General features: G+C 37.6%; 1 protein-coding gene across 1 annotated transcript in view; it reads right to left on the reverse strand.

Annotated features, from left to right (window-relative positions):
• Positions 1–21,674, reverse strand: part of DOK6 (docking protein 6) — a 436,186-nt gene that overhangs the window by 145,168 nt on the left and 269,344 nt on the right. Inside the window, exon 5 of the mRNA XM_023543736.2 lies at positions 15,010–15,199. Within this exon, the coding sequence (XP_023399504.2) occupies positions 15,010–15,199 (190 nt within the window). The remainder of the gene's footprint in view (positions 1–15,009; positions 15,200–21,674) is intronic.

The following is a 21,674-nucleotide window of genomic DNA, read 5'->3' on the forward strand; positions in this document are numbered from 1 at the left end:
TGCAGATGAGATTCACATTGCACAGAGAAAAACACGGTAACAGAAGGAAGAAGGAAACATTGCTAACTTAGTATCACTGAGGTGGTGAGTGAAACAGGATCTAGTGAACAAGTGAGGGCCTAAGGCAGAACTAGGTAAAATATGATATTTTGGAATAAATGGAAGTAGGCTTGTGGGGATCATGATGGAGGCATATATGGAGGCTATCTTCTAATGGCCTCTCTTTCCTTGGTGAAATAGGAAGCAAGGTAGCTGGAGCATGAGGCTAGAGGAAAGAGAAATTTGAGATTTGAGACAAAAGAAGGTATGATGCAATTGTTTAAAAGAGTGAGTAAATCCACTAGGGAAATAGAGTAGGATGGCCAGTTAGCAACAAAGCACAGTTCTCGTTATCACCAGTGGATCTGCGGCCTTAACCATTTTCCCTGGTCTTAAAGTCCTCACTCAATGCTACTTCCAAGTGACCCAGGCTTCCACCCTTGGAATGCCTCCGTCATGATTCCTGCAAGCTTACCTATATTTATATCTATATTTGTATAAATTTATTTGTTTACTAGGTCCTGCTCTCACCATCTAAGCAATAATGAGTTAACAACAGTTTCCCTCTTTCATCACTTTTTCTTTCTGTAGCATGAGTCCCATCAGTACACGTTTAAATATATCCCATCTTTTAAATAAAACATTCTCCTTTAACCTCACATCTTCCTTCTAGCTTCTTCCTTATTCATTATTTTCACAGCAAAATTTTTCCATGGTATAATCATAGAATCCTTGATTATACCACATGTAGTATTTTTTTCCATCAACCATCTTCCCATATTGCAATACTTAAGTATTGTCTTACATTTCTAATTGTTAAAAATCTGTAACCAGATTTTTTCTAGACTTCTAAATAGAACCAATAGTATCAAATTAGTAAGATATATATTTTAAGTACCAACTTTGTTACATAAAGCATTGTGCTATATTAAGTTTTTGAAAAATAATTTTATAAAAAAGGATTTGGTTATCACTTGAATTTTGTTATGTGGCATTTAAACTCATCTTGAATTTTGCTTACCATTTTTATACGGCTCTATGAAGTGAAAATACCATATTAGCAGTTAAAAAAAAAAAGTATCTTTCTCAGGATAAAATTGCACATAATCATGAATTATATGACTTCCTCTACAGGTCTGAAGATTTTTGAAGAAATTATGTTTGCCTGGTAAATTGGCTGCCTTTTACTCTTAAAAATGCAAGGTGGTGATTTTTATAGTAAAAGGGAAATTGTTTGGAGTCTGTCTGAAACTATAAATTCATCTTCCAAATGCCATGCCCCTCGGAGGACAATTTCCACTGAAAACTTCCTGGTCCCCATCTCCTTGCACGTGGTGCATGCTCACTGAGGCTTAGGGCGTAGGGTTATAATTAAGATGAAGAATGACGACACTCCTCCTGAAAGAAAAATTTGGATCCATAGCTACTGTTCATTTTTATATCTTAGTGGTACAGCAAAATTTAATAATGCATTTGAAAAAAGCCTACCAGTGGAAAAAATAGAGTATTCTGACATATACAATATAATAACTTTCCTATATATAGTAATATAAATAAATGGCTGAAAAGTGCTACCAAATAATATGCCTTATGGAAAGAGCTAATAAAATAAAACCTCCAAAATGGAGGCCTTTAAGTTACATTGAGTTAACTGGCCAGGCCTGCCTTCTCTTTGAAGTGTCCTCACTCTCATTGCCAGTGCCCCCAACATGCCTGAGCCAGGGGACACAATATTTCTCTGGATCGAGCATGGACAAAACCTTCTGCCCTTTGCTTCCTTTAACAAAAATGAGGTAGTCTAGAATTTACAAAATAAATGCACAAAATAATGGTCAGTATCCCAATTATTAGGAGCCCTGGTGGTACAGTGGTTAAGTGCTGGGCTGCTAGCCAAAAGGTCGGTGGTTCGAATCTACCAGCTGCTCCTCAGGAGAAAGATGTGCCAGTCTGTTTCCATAAAGATTTAGAGCCTTGGAAACCCCAGGGGTGGGCAGTTCTACTCTGTCCTACATTGTGTCACCATGAGTCAGAACTGACTTGATGGCAATGGGTTTGGTTTGGGGTATCCAAATTAGCAAAGAGAAAAGGACACCCAAAATTCACAGAAGGAAAAAAAAAAAGGAATGAACAGTGTATACGAGGACAAAGGAACAATGCATACAAGGACAAACCTCCTCTAATGAAACAAACAGAAGAGAAAGATACCAAATTCCACTCTAAAAATATCTTGAATCATCATTTTAATGCTTGTGTTTATAGGGCAAGAAGGGCACTTTCTTTGTACCATTAGAGGGTTTGAACTGATAATTACTTTTCTTGAAAGCAAGTTGCTATATTGTGAAGAGCCTTTGACCCAGTAATTCCTGTTATAAAAGGCTCTGCTAAGAAAATAACTGGAGATTGGGACATCATTGCACAGATGGTCAGCACAGCCTTATTTATAATAGTTCATAATGGAAACATCTTAATGTTAAATTAATAATGGCACACCCATATGTTAGGGTATCATTGAAAAACATCAACAAAAAACCCATTGTCATTGATTCTGACTCATAGGGTTTTTAAGGCTACAATCTTTACAGAAGCAGACAGCCACATTTTTCTCCCAAGGAAGCAGCTGGTTGGTGGGTCCGAGCCACTGACCTTCCAGTTAGCAACTGAGCACTTAGCCACTGTGCCAGCAGAGCTCCCCCAGGGTATTACACAGCCATTAAAATTTTGATTTCCAAGGCCTAGGAGATTTGTTCTCAATATTAAATGAAAAAATCAGACAAACATATATTTATTGTAAAATACATCGAACAGAAGTACACCAAAATATTAAAAGTGGTTATCTTAGGACAAAGGAATCTTGTGTGATTTTTTTTCTAAGTCTTCCCTAGAAAGTTTATATTAACTTTTTATTCAGATAGTGTAAGGTATTAAAAATTATCAATATAAAAAAGTAGAGATTTACAAAGAAAGGTACTGTTAGGTACTGTTAAGTCGGTTACAACCCATAGTGACCCTATGTACAATAGAACAAAACACTGCCCCGTCCTGCATCATCCTCACAATCATTGCTGTGTTTGAGCCCACTATTGCAGCCACTGTGTCAGTCCATCTTATTGAAGGGTCTTCTTCACTGACCCTCTACTTTACCAAGCATGATGTCCTTCTCCAGGTAGTGGTACCTCCGGATAACATGTCCAAAGTATGTGAGACAAAGTCTCACCATCCTACCTTCCAAGGAGCACTCTGACAGTACTTCTTCCAAGACAGGCCTATTTATCTTTCTGGCAGTCCATGGTATATTCAATATTCTTTGCCAATACCATAATCCAAAGGCATCAACTCTTCTTCAGTCTTCCTTATTCACTGTCCAGCTTTCACATGCATATGAGGCAACTGAAAAGATCATGCCTTAGGTCAGGTGTGCCTTAGTCCTCAAAGTGACATCTTTTTAACACTTCAAATAGGTCTTTTGCAGAAGATTTCCCAATGCAATATGTCATTTGATTTCTTGACTTCTGCTTCCATGGGGGTTGATTGTGGATCCAAGTAAAATGAAATCTTTGACAACTTCAATCTTTTCTCCATTTATCATGATGTTGTTTATTGGTCCACAGTTGTGAGGATTTTTGTTTCCTTTCTATTGAGCTGTAATCCATACTGAAGGCTGTGGTCTTTGATCTTCATCAGTAAGTGCTTCAAGTCCTCTTCACTTTCAGCAAGCAAAGAAAATTAACAGTGCAAAATGAGTCCAGCTTATGAAAACAGATTTGTGATGTCAGCATACCTAGTTAAGAGTAAAGGCCCAGTCCTATCTCCCAATGTGAAGACATCCTATCCAGGGAACACTGGGGCTTCTCTCTCTTTCCTTCCTGGGCCTCATTTTTTCCAGGGGAACTGTTTTATCATAACAGGAGTATATGTTCATTGTCAAGCATGCAAATATACTATGAAGGTATATAAAATAAGTAAATCCCCTCCTACTTTCTTTCCCCACATTAAAAACATTTATTGGTGTATAATTTGCATATAAAAATATTCACTGATATTTAGTAAAAAGCTCCATGATTTTTGATAAATGTCAAAATGTATAATTACTACTACAGTCAGGATACAAGACATTTTCATCACCCCAAAAAGTTCCCTTGTACTCCCCTCACAGTCCATTCTCCCCCAGTCCCAGGCAACCACTGATCTACTTTCTGTGACTATAGTTAGCTGTTGCCTTTGTAGAATTTTCTATGAATGGAATCATACATATTGCTTACTAATGTGTTTTAGATTAGTCCATATTATTGTATGCTATGAAAAAAAAATTTTTTTTTTTTTTTATGGCAGCATGCAATTGTATATCAAAATTTGTTTCTCCAGTCACATACTGATGACCATTTGGGTTGTTTCCAGATTTGGATGGTTATGAACAAAGCTGCTGTAAACGTTCAAGTACAGATATTTTTGTGAATATGTTTGCTTTTTTTTGCGGGGGAGGTTAAGTAACTAGAAATAGGACTGCTCAGTCATATGGTACACATAAGAAACTGGCAAGTATACTCCCATGATATTGCTCTATAAAAGTAAATGCCTGAAGGCTAAAGTTTTAGACTTTAATTATTGGACTAACTTTACCCTACCTGACTCTCCAGGTCTAAATGAATGTCTTGGGGTAAAACCTGTGCGCTGTGCCATTACCACCTGGAATAAACTAAATGATTTCATGCACGACAAACCTGAGCATTTTTCTACTTATTTTAAGATAAAATCTTCAGAAGACAATTGGTACAGTTGATAAAATTAGATGAAACTCTAGAAAATTACTAAAGGCTTGCATGCATGGTAATATCCGAACTAACTAAAAATTTGAACAGGAATTGGGTCTGTTTAGTGAGGAAAAGAGCTATTGGTTATCCATATTTTGAAAATGAAACTAAGTGGGTGTGAGTCAACAGTTAAAAGTCATTACGATGTCCACCACTATAAAGAGGCCTCTTTGTGACAGGATAAACTTTTCACAGGCTGAGCAAAGAGGACATTAGGTTGCTCGCCAGTATACAAGAAGTACCCTGTGAAAGGCACATTGGCAAACACAAGAAGCCCAGACCTCAATACTACCACCTTGAGGAAATAGGGCATAGTGTGTGGATGACCAAGATACTCCAAACCATAACTTTTCAACTTTCTTTGGCTAGACCTGGTATAGATATAGGAAATAACATGGAACATACAAAATTGTATTTAAGGTAAAAAGACTTGTGACTGACCCTGGGGGGCAGGGGAGTGGGGGAGACATGGAATCAGAAACATTTAGACTTAAAATTTTAAATTACTAACAAAATGAATTGCTTCAGTCAACCATTTACTAGGGTCAAAGGGAAGGGTCATGTACTCCCAAGTGGGGATTTTTGGAGGCTACCAAGGATCTGTTGCTGTTGTATGCTGTCAAGATTCATAGCGGCCCTATAGGACAGAGTAGAACTGCCCCATCTTCTCCCATGGAGCGGCTGGTGGGTTCAAACTGCTGACTTTTGTGTTAGCAACCCAGAGCTTAACCACTGCACCACTAGGACTCCTACAGAGGATTCAGTAAAGGGACAAACTTAAAGGATAGCCCCTGATGTCAGCCTGATCACACCCGACCACAGCAATAATACCTTATAATTAAAAGGGATAAGAAAGAAGTGGTACCTGCCCTGCTACTAGGAGCAATAAGCATAAGATGGACATAAAGGAAATACCTTGGCCAGAAGGATAGCGTCCCAAAGGCTTATTCCAAATCCCAACGCATTTGTTCCAATAAATAATGATCCACTACCTCGATCCTGATGATTATCCTGGTGACCAATATAACCCTGACAGTCGGCTCTCATGACCCATGACAAGTGACAAAATTACCAAAAACAGTAGTGACGAAGTTTGCGTCAGAGTCACAAAACAAGAATTTCAACAAGCAAGCACCTTCACTGAAACATAATTGCTTTTTGAACTTTGGTCAAAAGGTAGGAGAAACTAAGCCTCACAGGTGACAAATTAATACAGTTGGGTATAATCACCAATGATGCTACTTTTTAAACCAATAATTCGGATCCCTAGGGAATATGGTCTAAACAGTTATGGAAATCAGCCAAAACTGTCAACCACAGAGAAAAAATTAACTCTCTCAGCCCCACAGGTATGATACTAGTTATATTAAGATACTTGATACCATAAATAATACAGGTATCCTCCATTTTTCGAAAGTTCACTTTATGCCACTTTGCTTTTACAAATGACCTACATTAGCGTCTGTTTTTGCTAACTGAAAGAAATCTGAAGGTTTTTGCTTTTACGGAAAAAGATAAAAAGCAAAACTAATGTTTGGTATTTGTTTTGCAGCCAGCATGGCATTGCCAAGCTCCTTCCCAGGAACTACACGGTACATACATTATTTCTACTTTATATAACCCATGTATTTATCATATCCTTCCTGCTTTTCCTATATGTTAGTGTTATTTTAGGTTTTATGTGTTATTTGGTATGATTTAGTAGGTTATTTTGGGGCCTGGGAATGCTCAAAAATTTTTCCCATTAAAATTAATGGTAATTGCATCTTCATTTGTGCCATTTTGGCTTACGAAATGCTTCATAGGAACACTCGACTTTCAGATAGCAGGAGAAACCTACACACTTTCTGATACAACCCTTATAAAATCTAATAATAATTCATTTAGTAAAGGGGAAAATGTTGCCTCAAACACTAGAAACTCACTGGGTAACTACAGAGAAATTGAAACTCCTACAGATTAAGGACGCTTCCCTAATTTCCATTTAATCACTTTCAGATGTGTCACAATAAGCTCTGTTGACTTCTCGGACTCCTACAGCTTACATTTACTGCTCCCAGCATTTCTGTTGTTGACAGCCTAACTCATAGCAATGGATTCCAAGTCAACGTTACGAATATCTTTTAGACATTACAATTCCACCGTTTGTACAATTTGATGTCAAATCACCAACACCTTCCACCTCAATTGAACCTACCACATCAACTGGGCCATCAATTCCTCCTCTACATTCCACAACAACAAATCAACACTGACAAAATTAAAGAAGAATTTGAGGTTAAAATCCAACGTGGTATGAACAATCAGAATGCAATTAAAGGGAACGCTGACACATTGTAAAAAATGTAATATCACTGAACAATTTCTATGGAAATTCTCAAATCGGAACCTAACTTATTGTGTAAACTTTCACCAAAAACACAATAAAATATTATTAAAAAAATGCAATATTCTAGCTTAAAAACTAATATAGGAAATACCTGAAGTGGTCATTACAGGTAGATACTGGAGCCCACCCATAACAGATAATCTTATTAAATCAAAAGTTGATGTTACCTTTGATAATGGATGTGATGCCACAAAGGCTTGTCAAATAAAAATCCTTGCTTTAAAATGCAGGACTGAAATAGTGTTATCATACATGGACATATCCAATTTTAAAAACGGGACTGGACGGTTAGAGATGATCAAACACCACTGTTTGTAGACGGTGTTCGTGTTCCTCATGACCAACCGACAGGATGGAATTATAACACATGGATAACACCAGATGCTACAGATACACCTGACATACAGGTACCCGTGACTATGGCTTTTAAGCCTGGAAAACCAGCAATAGATTATTTAGGCAATGGACTTTTGGGGCTTGCTTCAAGAATTTTACAAACTCTACTTACAGGACAAATGGTGAGAATGCAGAGTATCTGCTTTAAGATTGCCTTAAAGTGATAAATACCTTTAAAATGACAGTTGGAAGAAAACTTATTACTCACATCCAGGATAAAATAGTAACAACTAGTGAAAATTTTCACCTGAATAAACCTAAACCTAATACATCCTTGGTCAATATCAAAGCAACATAGAGGAACTACAACCAGGTGAGCAAACACTTGAGGCAAGAGACAAAACATATATAGTCTCAGACCCAGAAGGTAACTAAAGAATATAAGGACAAGTTTCCAAAAACCATGATCACTTTAAATACAGCATTTATGGCATCTGTGTTATGCTTTACAACATGCTACTAAAGCTTTTACTCCTATCAGTGTTATAAAAATGATGTTTACCTGGACAAAGGAAGTTTGTCTGAATGGCTAAACAAGCTAAAATTTTAGAATTTTGATGAATGGATATTGAGTCATATAAAAGAAGCATCTCCATTTGTGATACTGATTATAATTGGAAAATTTTCCATGAAACTTGCCTTAAAGAAGTTAATGCTAAGACTTTTGATTGAATGCAATTTGAGATCAAAGAGTGGACTGTGATGTATCCTCATTACGTAATGATCTCAGACAACTTATGTGTGAAACATGTATGATGCGAACATTTAAAACTAAGCTGTGAACAACTTAAAATGCATTTTTCAGGTTAACAATCGCTTTGCAGTGACATGGTTTTATGTAACCTTCAGTTTATCTGTGTTAGACACTGTGAGTAAACCTCTGATTATGAACCTGACGAAAGTTACCCTGACACACTAGGGAACTGGACATCCCTGATAAACACTTATCTGTAAAACCAGAGGCACTAAATCACATAAAACCCCCAAGCTCTTGCTCTTCCAATGAAGGTAGAGGCAGAACAACTCTCTGTCTCTGACCCTTTCCAAAGACTAAGGCTCTGCCAGAAGCTCTGTTGGGGACTCTGCCCACTGCTGCCACAGACCTTGGACCCCGACTATGATAGACCTCCAACCAGGATGAGCCACTGGTCAAGCCTTCCTTCCTCCTCAGGCCACTGGTTAGAAGTAAATGCCTAAAGGCTGAGGATTTAGACTTTAATTATTGGACTAACTTTACCTACCACCTCATTCTGCAGGACTAAATGAACGTCTAGGTGTTGTGCCATGACCACCTGCGATAAACTAAATGAGTTTACGCATGAGAAACCTGAGCATGCTCTACTTATTTTAAGATAAAATCTCCATTGAGGAATGGATAAACAAAATGTGGTACATATATACAAAAACACCTTTGGGGTTTTCCCTTAATATTTTTAATTGTAAGGACATTTGATGGTCACTGCTGTACAATCTGATTTCTCTAAGGAGCTTATGCTCATTCCAAAGAACTATACGTGGTAAATTAGAGGGCTCTCCCATGAAGTGGGCACCTACTGTCCTATAAAGTTATGCCCCAAACACCAGTTAGTACAAAGACAGCCATTCAATATTTTCCCCTTATTTATTCTTTAAAGTCTTGTTGCATTAATCTCATTTTCACCCAGTCTCAAATTCCTGACCCATGTCAGGTAGCACTGATTTCTCTTTCTAGACGTAAGGTTTATAATGAATTCTCCAACATTTGAATGTAGCCTCTCCCAATGGGCTTTCTGCTTGGTTTATGTCTACCCACACTTCCAAATGTATTGGCTAAGAATATACCTTACCAGAGTTCTCAGGATGGAGAGTTCTGCAGACCTAAGTAGAAACTTTATTCAGAAATGAGAAACAGGCAAATTATGTAATTTCTGAGAAAGAGTAAGCAGTTATGATTTCTTACATACCCACTGGTGAGAGTACTGTGCTGTGTGCTGCCTTCTATATACACTAACCCACTGAGCCTCTCCAAATATATAGAACATAGAGATTATAATGCCTATAATACAAAGAAGAAAAGTGAAACTTCACAAGCTGTATTGTTAATAAGAGACAAAGGTGTGTTCTAATCTAGCTCTCTCTGGTTCTTAGGGCATGTAGGGGTGGGTATCAAGATGCTGTCTAGATATTAATATATTGGCTTTTTAAGAAGTCATTCTGCTGAACAAAGAAAAACAAAAACCTCCTAAAGCAATAAAACAAAAACACAAAACCGTGAAGATTCTGGACCTTATCTATTCTGATACACACACACACATATACACGTATGTATGTATATATGTGTATATGTATGTAAATGAATATATGTATATATATTATGAATCTTAAAATCATTAGAAATTATCAAGATCATTGAAGGCCAATTCACATTGATTGTCAGAGAAGCCAAGTGGCTTGCACATTACGCAGTTTGGTGTTTTAGTTAAGAAAATTTAAAACCTGTAAGGAGGCAGTGCTTGCCCCTTAAAGGCTTTGAAAGAACAGGAAATTGGCAAAAACTAACTTGGATAGGTATAACCCATTGCTGCTGAGTTGATTCTGACTCATTCACAGCAACCCTATAGATTACAGCCACAGGGTTTCCATGGCTGTAATCTTCGTGGAAGCAGGCTGCCAGAGCTTCTGAGCACTTTAATCATGGAGCCACCAGGGCTCCTTAAGTGGACATATACACACACACACACACACACACACACATATAAAAAATAAAAAAAAATTATACAGGGTGAAAATTCTGGATAACCATTATTAAAAAAAATAAAAAAACTAGTTATTTAAATCCTTTCTTGCTCTCTTAGGTGCACAGATGCCAGGCGAAATGATGAACAGTCAGGTAGTTAAAATGTACATAAAAATAGGAAGATAAGGGACCCCCGGGGAAAGATCCAGGAAGGTGAGCCTGGAGGTAGTGCTGCAAAGTGGTGAAAACAAACCATCCAGCTCATTTCTATATACACACTATTGTTTTAAGTTTAGTAAAAAATGCATCATAGATTTTAGGTCATTACATCTCTAAGCTATGCTTCCTTTTTCATAACCATATAATTTTTAATAAGCAATGTGATATTCATTTTCTTAAGAGAATTAAGACTGTGGATTGAGACAGTCTTAAGACAGATGATAACCCTGACACTGTCAAGATCTAAGCAGAGGGGAGGGAGAGCTAGGTGAGTGAGCACATAGGAGTATACACAGGTACGTGGGCTCCTCGGAGAAATCAGTGTGGTAGATGCTTCCATCCTACCTTAGTGCAAACAGACTCCAGACTAGTCAACTTACTCCAGCTTAGGGTGTTTTTTTTTTTCCTCTTTAAAAAATTTAAAAGGCATATGACCCATTTAGGGTAGTAAATGGGTATTATTATTAGGATCTAACCTTGAATCGGAGCCCTGGTAGTGTGCTGGTTAAGAGCTTAGCTGCTAAAGAAAAGGCTGGCAGTTCGAATTCACCAGCTGCTCCTTAGAGACCCTATTGGGCAGTTCTACTCTGTCCTATAGGGTTGCTATGAGTTGGAATCGACTCCGTGGCAGTGGTTATTTATTTTTTTTAACCTTGAATAAGAGAGTTCCAGGGTGGCACAAAAAGTTAACCACACTCCCTGCTAACCAAAAGGTTGGAGGTTTGAGTCCACCCAGAGGCACTTAAGAAAGACCTGGAAATCGACTTTCAAAAAATCTGCCATTGAAAACCTTACAGAGTACAGCTCTACTCTGACACACTTGGGGTTGCCATGAGTCAGAGTTGATTCAACAGCAACTGGTTTTCAGACAGTTTTGTAAGAAGTAACTTACACACTTTACATTGTCATGTCAAATACAATGAAACCTGACTGCAATTACATGAGAATACCACGGATTCGTTTTCAGAAAGTGATCGTCCTGTGCCCTGTGTGAAGAGTGATGCATTAAACATTCTTATATAGAATCCCCAAACCTAAGTCTTATCTTAAGTGCCTGATAACAATATCACCGAGTGGACATAGTATAGAGACATTAATTTGGTTAGTCGTAGCAAATGTCTAAATCAATGGCTGTGAATAATAACTGTGAAACAAGCATTCTTTTCAAATATTTATGGACTCTGACCATATGCTACAATCAAGAAGCCAATATATTTGTCTTGACACACCAGGCTTTAAAGTCTGAGGTACACATTTCATAAATGTGCATTTACCAACATTTCCTCAGTTATTGTGAATTAATATTTATACTTAACTGATATTTTTAACATACAAATCTGGTAAGTTAATATTTTTTAAACTTACCTCAAATCTAAAAAGATTTAAATAATATTTATATAAAATTCCTTTTGAAATTGCTTACAAAAACTCACAGAAGTTGGCTAGGTTGTGGAGAGACTGGAACCCTTACCCACTCCTGGTGGGCATGTGAAATGGTATAGCCATTATGGAAAATGGTATGGCGCTTCCTCAAAAAGCTAGAAATAGCCTATGATCCAGCAATCCCATTCCTAAGTATATGCCCTAGAGATCTAATAGCAATGACACGAACAGACGTATGCACACTTACATTCACTGCAGCATTACTCACAATAGCAAAGAGATGGAAACAACCTAAGTGCGTATCAACAGAGGAACAGATAAACAAAATGTGGTATATACATACAATGGAATACTATGCAGCTATAAAGAATAATGATGAGTCCACGAAACATAACATGAATGAATCTGGAGGACATTATGTGGAATGAAATAAGTCATGCACAGAAGGATAAATATTATGTGATCCTACTTTTATAAAAAGACCAAAATAGGTATACATATAGAAATCAACATTCTTTGGTGGTTGCCAGGCATGGGAGGGCAAGGGAAGGGAAATCATTGTCTAGACAGAATACAACTGTTAGTTTTGGTGATGGGAAAGTTACTGAAGCAAGCACAAACGACTTAACCTATGTAAAGGATGACACTAAGAAGTACACAAAAAAAAGGGACATTATTGGTAAACGCTATAACATATACAATTTGTTTACAACAGCAGTAACAACCAAAAAATATGTGAGTGGTTACACAGATAGATATGTATGCATATATGCGTATATGAAGGTGTGTATGTTGTTCAAATCTGCTGGGTGCTACTTGAAAACCTAGGGGGCAGTTCTACTCTGTCCTTTAGGGTTGTTATTAGTTGGAACTGACTGGATGTCAATGGGTTTTGGTTCATGTTGTTGTTAGCTGCTGTCGATTCAGTTCCAACTTTTAGTGAGTCTAGGTACAACAAAACAAAACACTTCCAGGTTCTGTGCCATCCTTTCGATTGTCGCAATGTTGGAGCCCACTGTTGCAATCACTGTCAATCCATCTTGTTCAGGGTCTTCCTCTACTTTGATGGCCTTCTACTTTACCAAGCATGATGTCCTTCTCCAGGCACTGGTCCCTCCTGATAACTTATCCAAAGTATGTGAGACGAAGTCTCTCCATTCTCGGTTCTAAGTCTTCCGAAACAGATTTGTTCGTTCTTCTGGCAGTTCATAGTATATTCAATATTCTTCACCAACACCGTAACTTAAAAGTATCACTTCTTCTTCTATCTTCCTTATCCACTGTCCAGCTTTCACATGCATATGAGGCGGCTGAAAATACCATGGCTTGGGTCAGATGCACCTTAATCCTCAAAATGACATCTTTGCTTTTTAGCACTTTAAAGAGGTCTTTTGCAGCAGATTTGCCTAATACAATAGATCATTTGATTTCTTGACTTTTGCTTCCATGGGTGCTGACTGTGGATCCAAGTAAAATGAAATCCTTGACAACTTCAATATTTATCCATTTATCATGATGTTTCTTATTGGTCCAGTTGTGAAGATTTCGGTTGAGAGGTAATCCATACTGAAGTCTGTAGTCTTTGATCTTCATCAGTAAGTCCTTCAAGTCCTCTTAGCTTTCAGCAAGCAAGGCTGTGTCATCTGCATATCACCAGATGTTAATGAGTCTTCCTTCAATGCTGATGCCATGTTCTTCTTCATATAGTTCAGCTTCATGAATTATTTGCTCAGCAATATGTGTATATACGTGAGCATATATAGTGTATCTGTAAGCACATCTATATACATGTTTGTGAGTGCTGTACATATATTCATATGTTTATAATAAAGCACATAGGGTGCAGAGTTGTGGATACCTCCCAGACATAACCAAACACCCTGCAGGATTGGTTTACTGGGTTTGAAGGCTTAGGACCATAGTCTCATGGGACATCTCAGTCAATTGGCACAGCTATAAAGTTTATGTTCCATATCCTAGTTTGGTAAGTAAGGTCTGGGGTCTTAAAAGCTTGTGAGCAGCCATCTAAGATACAACTATTGGTCTCTACTGATCTGGAGAAAAAGAGAAAGAAGGAAACCAAAGACTCAAAGAAGAAACCAGTCTATAGGACCAATCACCTACACAAACCATGGCCTCACCTATCCAGAGAAGAGAGCTAGATGGAGCCCAGCTATTGCTACCAACTTCTCTGACCAGGCCACAACAGATACTCTGATAGAATGGGAAACTATTTTAGAGCAAAATTCAAAATCTTAAAAAAAGTCAGACTTACTGGACCAACAGAGACCTGGGGAACCCCCGAGACTCTCACCCTGAGATACTCTTTAAACTCTGAACTGAAACTACTCCCAGAGGTCATCTTTCAAATAAATAATAGATTGGCTCATAAAATAATACCACCTGTGAGTATTGTGCTCCTTGTAGAAATATACATAAAACAATCATCTATGTGAAACCAAACCAGTCAACATTTACCCTATAGCAAAGATAAGAAGGTTGGGGAAGGGGGGGAGGAGGCAGGGAAGCAAGAATAATGGAAACGAAACAACCAGAATGGAAGTGACAATGTTGATGCAATGTAGGAAACGTAACTAAGTATGTGCAGAAATTGTTAAATGGGAACCTAATTTGCCGCATAAACTTTCAACAAAAGCGCTATTGAAACAAACAAAAAAACTGACAACTAATCCAAGCAAGGACATACTGAATTTCATGAAAAACCTACCGAATGGGGATCCACCAAAATAGAGTATTGCAATCATTTGCAAAAAAAATAGTGCATTATTGAGATAATTATGAAACTAATTTGATGTCAGTGGAAGAAGCCAATAATTATTTTGAATAAGGCAATAATCCTGCCATACAATTAACACAACTTTACACAGGTTATCGACAGGAATCCGAAGCAATGATATATTTTGTAACTGAAGCAATGATATATTTTGTAACTTCTACCCCTTAAAAAAAACAATGAGTATCCTGGGTGGCAGTGGTTACAACCTTCCCTTCAAGATTGCTCCCGCCTCCGGCACTTGGTCACCACACTGAGCGCTTACCTTCCTGACTCAAACGTGAACCACGTTGAGTCCCGACCATATCTCCTCAACGAGCTGAGAGGCCACATCACCAGTTTGACCTTGGCATTGTGGATATCCCAGAGATAGATATTCTCATGAGTGATCTGCATTGTACATTCACCATAAATATCCAGATTAGGTGTAGGCATAAGGTACACATTGAATCGTTCTGCAAAGAAAGAAGAATGGAGAACGTTAAGCGTAAAGTAGTGTGACTCTTGGCGGCAGTGCGTTCATTTGTAACCAGCAAACTTCAGAAAGCACTTCCATGTCTCTCACATCTTCTTCCACTTTGTGTGTGGCAAAAGGAGTTATTAAAGTCTTCTTTATTCACTCATTCATTCACTTGCTCATTCTACAGCTTTTTTGTTGCATACATTCTCTACCATGGGGATTAAATTGTCAAATTGTATACTGAAAAATTAAAAGTAAAAAGCTAGACAGGGTCTCTGCTGTCATGGTACTTACGTACTTCCTGTGAGGAATTTCTTTATTTCATTGAGAACTTACTCAATTTCACCTCTGTGACGTAAAGCATTAAACCCAGATTGACTCACTAGTTACTTAGTAAGTACTGAAAAAATAACTCTGTTTGTATCTCAGAACAAATTTTACTCATGGTGAAATTCACCATATAATAGTGGCAGATATTCATTACTCTCTTTTGCAGAACTAAAGTCATTGTTCTGATAAGTAAAATAAAAAGACATTACTTTTTGTCATTTTTGCACATTCTAGGTTGAAAATCTGATTATTAGGTAGTGATTCCAAATCCTGCTTTGGAATTTTCTATATATTTCAAGGAGTATTATAAAATCTGCAGCCTTTAGTGCTTATTTAAATGCACTTTATTTTGATAAACAATGTTAGATTGTTAATTCCAGGAAGTCAAGTACCTAGAAATGCCCTATAAGTGTCCTATAAAACATCCCTAGATTCTAGACCATTTTGGGTTTATAGTAGGCAACCAATAAATATGGGTTGGCTGTACGAATGAAATAAATATATGTCATGAGGAATTTGATATACATGACCGCGGAATTACAAAAAATAATCAGTGTGATAACAACAGCTTAAGAACCACTAGAAGGCACGTTTCTGTAAGTTAGAACTTAATTGTGAATAGTGCTTTAAAGACAGTACTGTTGGATTAATTATTTTACAAGCAAAATGGTGAAGCTGAAGTTGGAAGAGAATTGATAGGCCTAGGGAAGTGCTATTATTCACAATGCGATGATCTCAAATTCGAATGTTTGCTAGGACTGAGCTGGTCTGCGTAACAGAATCTTTTCTGTGGCAGGTATTTTGCACAGTTAGGATCACTGATACCAAAGAGCAATACCCAGATTCCAAATGGATTTAATTTAACACAAGCATGCTAGCTTCAAGTTTAGTAACCATGTGATGACTATTTATATTCAAGGGGTCTAGGTATTTTTGCACAAAAGATAATCTAATGATTTCCTTTTCTACTTTGATGACTGGCCCATGAAACCGATACACATGGATTTCACATTCATTTGCTAAAGAAGTGACAAGTGAGATCCATTCTATAGCTGAAAAATGAAAAACAATGTCTTACTATCTACAATTTAAAAAGCCCAAATATATATGCATTTCATAAATCTTAAAATTCTTTCGTGCCACCAAGTAAAGACATTTAGCATTAAATACATCACTCACATTTCCTACCACAATCCCTGCTCCGGCGGGATTACAAGTAGTGAATCAAAGGGCGTACGATCTCATATAACAATATAAATGAAACTTGGACCCAACGGGTAACTCAAAAATGCAGATAACGCCTGAACAACAATCTTCTTTCCTTTGGTAGAGACCTTTTTGATGAACTTCAGCTTCTATAAACCCAGTGCCATCGAGTTGATTCCAACTCATAGCGACCCTATAGGACAGAGTAGAACTGCCCCATAGAGTTTCCAAGGAGCGCCTGGTGGATTCTAACTGCCGACCCTTTGGTTAGCAGTTGTAGCACTTAACCACTACGCCACCAGGGTTTCCTTATTTATATAAATTTTATTTATAAAAATAGAGCTTCTATATTTGGAACTAATCATATGTTAGTGGCTTCTGTTGTACATAGAAAAAGCACTGTTATTATAAAACTGGAAAGTAAAAAATTCCCCTAAATCCTTCCATCAATTCCAAAGCTTGAAGTTTGCAACTAGAGAATCATTGTCAAAATGCCAAGAAATAATAATTATTTCAAAATAGTTATAAAATAGATATCACTAACCAATTATATTGTTGCTTGAGACTATATCGATTCTTGATATTTACATCCATAGAGTGATATTTTATTAAAAGAAGTAAAAGAATAATCCTGACATTGAATATACTTCAAGTGGACGGTACATAAAATACTCCATATAATCTAAAGAGTAGTACTACAGAGGACCCAGAAGAATCATTACGAATGTCTCTGCGCTCAAATGTTAGCAGATAAAACCCAGTAATAATAAACAGGGACAGAGTGCAAATCCTCACAGTGGGGACTGGTGAAAGGTGGAAAAGAATGCATAAGTGAATTGAAAAGATTTAGATGACATTTTGTTATTGTTGTTAGGTGCCCTCCAGTCAGTTCTGATTCATAGCGACTCCATGCACAACAGAACGAAACACTGCCTGGTCCTGCGCCACCCTCACAATTGTTGCTATGTTTGAGCCCACTGTTGCAGGCGTTGTGTTAATCCATCTCATTGAGGGTCTTCCTCTTTTTCAATGACCCTCTACTTTACCAAGCATGATGTCCTTCTCCAGGGACTTGTCTCTCCTGATAACATGTCCAAAGTATGTGAGATGAAGTCTCTCCTTGTGTCTAAGGAATATTCTGGCTATACTTCTTCCAAGACAGATTTGTCTGTTCTTCTGGCAGTCCATGGTATATTCATTATTCTTGGCCAACACCATAATTCAAAGGTGGCAATTCTTCTTCAGTCTTCCTTTTTCATCATCTAGCTTTTACATGCATTTGAGGTGATTAAAAATACCATGGCTTGGGTACAGTGTACCTTAGTCCTTAGAGTGACATCTTTGCTTTTTAACCCTTTAAAGAGGTCTTTTGCAGCTGATTTGCCAAATGTAATACATCGTTTCATTTCCTGACTTCTGCTTCCATGGGCATTGATTGTGGATCCAAGTAAAATGAAATCCTTTACAACTTCAGTATTTTCTCCATTTATCATGATGTTCTTATTGGTCCAGTTGTGAGGATTTTTGTTTTATGTTGAGGTGTAATCCATACTGAAGGCTGTAGTCTTTGATCTTCATCAGTAAGTGCTCCGAGTCCTCTTCGCTTTCAGCAAGCAAGGTTGTGCCATCTGTGTATCACAGGTTGTTAATGAGTCTTCCTCCAAACCTGATGCTCCATTCTTCTTCATACAGTCCAGCTTCTTAGATTATTTGCTCAGCAGACAGACTGAATAAGTATGGTGAAAGGATACAACCCTGACGTACACCTTCCCTGACTTTACACCATGCAGTATTCCCTTGTTCTATTCAAACAACTGCCTCTTGGTCTGTGTACACATTCCTCATGAGCACAATTAAATGTTCTGGAATTCCCATTCTTTGTAATGCTTTCCATATTTTGTTATGATCCATACTGTCAAATGTCTTTGCATAGTCAATAAAACACAGATAAACATCTTTTTGGTATTCTCTGATTTCTGCCAAGGTCCATCACATATCAGCAATGATACCCCTCATTCCATGTCCTCTTCTGACTCTGGCTTGAATTTCTGGCAGTTTCTTGTTAATGTACTGCTGCAGCCACTTTTGAACGATCTTCAGCAAAATTTTACTTGTGTGTGATATTAATGATATTGTTCAGTAATTTCAGCATTTGGTTGGATCACCTTTCTTTGGGATGGGCACAAATATGGGTCTCTTCCAGTTGGTTGGCCAGGTAGCTGTTTTCCAAATTTCTTGGCATAGATAAATGAGAGCTTCCAGAGCTACATCCATTTGTTGAAACATCTCAATTGCTATTCCGTCAATTCCCGCAGCCCTGTTTTTCACCAAAGGCTTTCAGTGCAGCTTGAACCTCTTCCTTCACTACCACTGGTTCCTCCTGAAATGGCTGAACGTTGACTAATCCTGTTTGATACAGTAACTTGGTGTATTCCTTCCATCTCTTGATGCTTCCTGCATCGTTTAATACTTTCCCCATAGAATCCTTCAATATCGCCACTTGAGGCTTGAATTTCCTCTTCAGTTCTTTCAGCTTAATACCAAGCATGTTCTTCCCTTTTGGTTTTCTTACTCTAGGTCTTTGCAGTTTTTATTGTAATACTTACTCCGACTTCTTGAGCTGCCCTTTGAAATCTTCTGTTCAGCTCTTTTACCTCATCATTTCTTCCTTTCACTTTAGTTACTCTACCCTCAAAAGCAAGTTTCAGAGTCTCTTCTGACATCCATTTTGGTTTTTTCTTTCTTTCATGTTTTTTTAATGACCTCTTGCTTTCTTCATGCATGATGTCCTTGATGTCATTCTATAACTTATCTGGTCTTTGGTCATTAGTGTTTAATTAGTCAAATCTATTCTTGAGATGGCTTCTAAATTCAGGTGGAATGATCTCCAAGTCATACTTTGGCTCTTGTGGACTTGTTTTAATTTTCTTCAGCTTCAACTTGAACTTGCATAGGAGCAACTGATGGTCTGTTCCACAGTCGGCCCCTGGCCTTGTTCTGACAGATAATATCGTGCTTTTCCATTGTCTCCTTCCATGGATGTAGTCGATTTGATTCCTGTGTATTCCATCTGGCGAGGTCCACATGTGTAGTTGCCATTTATGTTGTTGAAAAAAAGGTATTCGCAGTGAAGAAGTCACTGGTCTTGCAAAACTCTATCACATGATCTCCAGAGTCACTTCTATCACCAAGGCCATATTTTCCAACTACCAATCTTTCTTCTTTGTTTCCAACTTTTGTGTTCTAATCACTAGTAATTATCAATGTATTTTGATTGTATGATTGATCAATTTCAGACTGCAGAAGTTGGTAAAAATCTTCAGTTTCCTAATTTTTGACATTGGTGGTTAGTGCGTATATTTGAATAACAGTCATTTTAACTGGTCTTCCTTGGTTTACGGATATTATCGTATCACTGACAGCACTATACTTCAGGAGAGATCTTGAAATCTTTCTGACGATGAATGCAATACCATCCCTCTTCAATTTGTCATTCCTGACATAGTATACAATTTTATTGTCTGATTCAAAATGGCCAATACCAGTCCATTGCAGCTCATTAATGCCTAGAACATTTGATGTTTATGCATTCCATTTCATTTTTGATGACTTCCAATTTTCCTAGATTCATAGTTTGTACATTCCACCTTCCTATTAGCTGAAAGCAGCCCTGGTTGCACAGTGGTTGAGTGCTTGCCTGCTAACCGAAAGGTCAGCAGTTCGAGCTCTCCAGCTGCTCTGTGGGAGAAAGATGTGACAGTCTGCTTCTGCAAAAATTACAGCCTTGGAAACCCTATGGGGCAGTTCTACTCTGTCCTATAAGGTTGCTATGAGTTGAAATCAACTTGAAGGCAACAAGTTGGGTTCTATACTAGTTGCTATATGAGAAAACATATGAAAGTTCCTTTCTATACTTGGTACTTAAGTATTGTTACATGACAGTTTAAAACATGAAATTTTCTTATTAATATAAAACCAATAAACATTTTACTAAGGATTATTCAGGCAAAATCCCGGAGTCACTGCTTTAAAATTAAGCACCAATGATAAATCCATAAGGATCTGGTATTTGAAAAACTAAACCTGCACTTTGACAGCACTGGGATGCCTTATCAGTTTCACCTTGGTTTGGAATCTAGGCTCGCCGCATTGTCTGATATTATCAACTTTGAAAAGTTACACAAAGGAAAAATATATAGAACCAAATATTATGCAGAAAACAATCAGACATTTCAAGATTATTCTTTATATTCTTATCTCCAAAATTCCCATGATACTGGAATATTGCAGCAGGCGCTTTCCAATTCTAGAAGCTTTAGAAACTGAGGAACCCTGACAAGGCAGAGAGGTCCACATTTAGATATATCCTGAGACCTGCATCATGCGATTAAACTGATGAAACAAAGCATGATTTATGCCTGTGAAAATTTGTGACCCTCTTCAGAAATTGTCTATTTCTACAACCGTACTCAAGTTTGTCAAAATTTATTTTTTTACATAATGTGGCAAACTTGTTGCTGTCAAGTTGATTTTGAGTCATAGTGACCCTATAGGACAGAGTAGAGCTGTCCTACAGGGTTTCCAAGGAGCGGCTGGTGATTGGAACTGCCGACCTTTTGGTTAACAGCTGAACTCTTAACCACTGCGCCAGAGGCGATAAATTCAGCTGCCAGGGGCCATACAGGGTTGCCAGGAGTAGAGACTGACTTGAAGGCAACTTTTTTTTTTTTTTAAAGGGGCCATCTGCTCAGTGCACATGGCCACTGTGAACTGCCAATACCTGCCTTTCTTGAATAAATCGGCAATGCTTAAAAAATCCCAATGTTTTTTATCTTCCCATGAATTTTTTTCTTTACAAAAAGTGATTGTTGATTGCATTTTCTCTGCATCTCCAATTAAATCTTGTTCATTGCTATAAATACAGAAAAACATTC

Source organism: Loxodonta africana, chromosome 11 (assembly GCF_030014295.1).
Source record: "Loxodonta africana isolate mLoxAfr1 chromosome 11, mLoxAfr1.hap2, whole genome shotgun sequence".
NCBI lineage: Eukaryota > Metazoa > Chordata > Mammalia > Proboscidea > Elephantidae > Loxodonta > Loxodonta africana.